This window comes from Pteropus vampyrus, unplaced genomic scaffold (genome assembly GCF_000151845.1).
Source record: "Pteropus vampyrus isolate Shadow unplaced genomic scaffold, Pvam_2.0 Scaffold565, whole genome shotgun sequence".
NCBI classification, from domain to species: domain Eukaryota; kingdom Metazoa; phylum Chordata; class Mammalia; order Chiroptera; family Pteropodidae; genus Pteropus; species Pteropus vampyrus.
In genome coordinates, this window is record NW_011889346.1 from 36,167 (window position 1) to 38,175 (window position 2,009).

Genomic DNA, 2,009 nt, shown 5'->3' on the forward strand with positions numbered 1-2,009 from the left:
GGTGTGCAGAAGCCGGGATGACCGTGTCTCCTGGGATGAGGACCGTGGTTTGTGGGGACGTGCCCGCTGCCCCTAAACACACTCACATGGTCTAAACGCCGACTCTGCAGAGACGCGTCTCCTCGTTCCGCGCTTGCCGGCCTCCCAGCGGCCACCGGACAAGTGCCTCGCCCACAGACCGGCATGTGCGTGCGCCCAGGTACAACAGACGGTCTGTCGCAGGACAGGAACTGCCCCATCACCGGGGCCCAGTGCAGGCCCCCAGGCACAGCCAAGGCTGGCCACCCAGCCTGCCGAGAAGCTGGCATGGGCACCGCAGAAGCCAGCCTGCCCCTGGTTCACCCATGGAGCACTCCAGCCAGGGGACAGCCCAGGTTTAGAGGGACTAGAGATGACCAGGTCACAGTGAAGGTGATCGGGGTCAGATAGAGATGACCAGGTCACATGCGGATGACCAGGTCACATGGGGTTGATCAGGTCACATGGGACGATCAGGTTACATGGGGGTGATCTGGGTCAGAGTGGGCACTGTTTTTAGGGGACTCTCAGCCTCTCCCTTAGACCCCTCCCAGGGGATCGCTGCCCAACCTCTGGCTGGCAGAGGGTTTTTGTGAGGTGGCCCCAGGAGGGGTGTTTTCCCCCGGCGTGTCTGAGATGTGAAGGTGTGTGTGCCCACTCAGCCAGGTGTGCACAGGGCTGGATGGGTCAAGTGTCAACCTAAAGAATAAAAGCCTTTCAAAGTGAGGGGCCACAGCATTTATCGAGATCAATAAGAAGAGCTCTTCGGGCCGCATTGATTCAGGTAGAAGCCCAAATAGTTGTCTGATGAGAAGGCCAAGGTGAGGGGTGTTTATGACAAAGGGAAGGGGACAATTATACCTAGAGGAGGAAGGCATTGCTATTGGTGCAGATAACGTAACAGTGATGCTGATTCCAAACAATGTTTTTAATTTTCGGTCCTGTCTAGGTCGGGAAGTCATAATATCTGCTTTTTTTGTTATCCTTGCAAACAGTTCTTTGGGATACAGTGTTGCTTTAGGCTCTGTCCAAAGATCGTTTTGTCCTGTTTTAACATCCAAAGGTTTGTGGCATCGGACGGACCGGGCAGGTCCCTCTGGGGCGGCAGCTCCGGCTCCCTTTTAAAGTGGGTCCATTCACGTTGTTTACAAGAGTTCACTCTTGTTTTTTGATGTCGGTTAAGCGCTGGGGTGTGTAGATTCGTGGCCCTCGGTCTCCTGTCCCCTCCTGTGAACAGCTTTAAGGTCTCTAGGTGGAAGTCACTGCCGACTGCAGTCCCATGTGGCCACCCACCCAGGGGACATGTGTTTGAGGCTGTCACATGCACCTGGAGCTGGACGCGTGCGGTCCCATACCTCTGTGTTTCCTCATGTCTCTGTCGTGGCCTCTGCCCCTCCAGGCTGGAGACCTGCATGCCCCAAGTCCCCTGCTCCCCAACCCCCGTCTCCGGTCCATGTCCAGGGGCTGCTGGTTCTCCACACGGCCCCTGGGTCCCCTTTTTGTCCTGCAGCTCGTCCAGTCCTTCCGTCCTGCCCTCACCATGGGGTCCCCTGAGGTGCCCTGTGGCCATGGCCTGCCGGCCGCCCCGCCCTACCGGCTCTGACTGCGGTCATGGGTGGCAGCCGGTCCTGTGTGGGGCAGATTTCTGGGTAGTCCAGGAGGAGCGGTGACCCCGGGGATGACCCCAGGGACTTGCCTGAGGTGCCTGCGTTTAATCAGACGCAAAGACCCACGTCCGAACAGTGCTCGTAGCCCTGCGGGGCAGGGGCCGGGTGGTTCCGCCGCTGCTGCTCGTCGTGGGCGGTCGGGGTCCCCGCAGCCGGGCCGCCCACACGCGGCGCTCTCTCCCTCCCAGCTCGGCGCCAACGCCCTGCTCTTCGTGGGCGTGAACATGTACGGCGTCTTCGTGAGGGTCCTGGCCGAGCGCTCCCAGCGGAGAGCCTTTCTGCAGGCCCGGAACTGCATCGAGGACCGGCTGAGGCTGGAGGACG

The 2,009-nt window shown here is 59.8% G+C and overlaps 1 protein-coding gene across 1 annotated transcript in view; it reads left to right on the forward strand.

Annotated features, from left to right (window-relative positions):
- The first annotated feature begins 1,878 nt into the window (after positions 1 to 1,878).
- LOC105308299 (adenylate cyclase type 1-like) overlaps positions 1,879 to 2,009 on the forward strand; it is a 36,850-nt gene continuing 36,719 nt past the window's right edge. Inside the window, exon 1 of the mRNA XM_023525475.1 lies at positions 1,879 to 2,007. Within this exon, the coding sequence (XP_023381243.1) occupies positions 1,910 to 2,007 (98 nt within the window). The 5' untranslated portion in view covers positions 1,879 to 1,909. The remainder of the gene's footprint in view (positions 2,008 to 2,009) is intronic.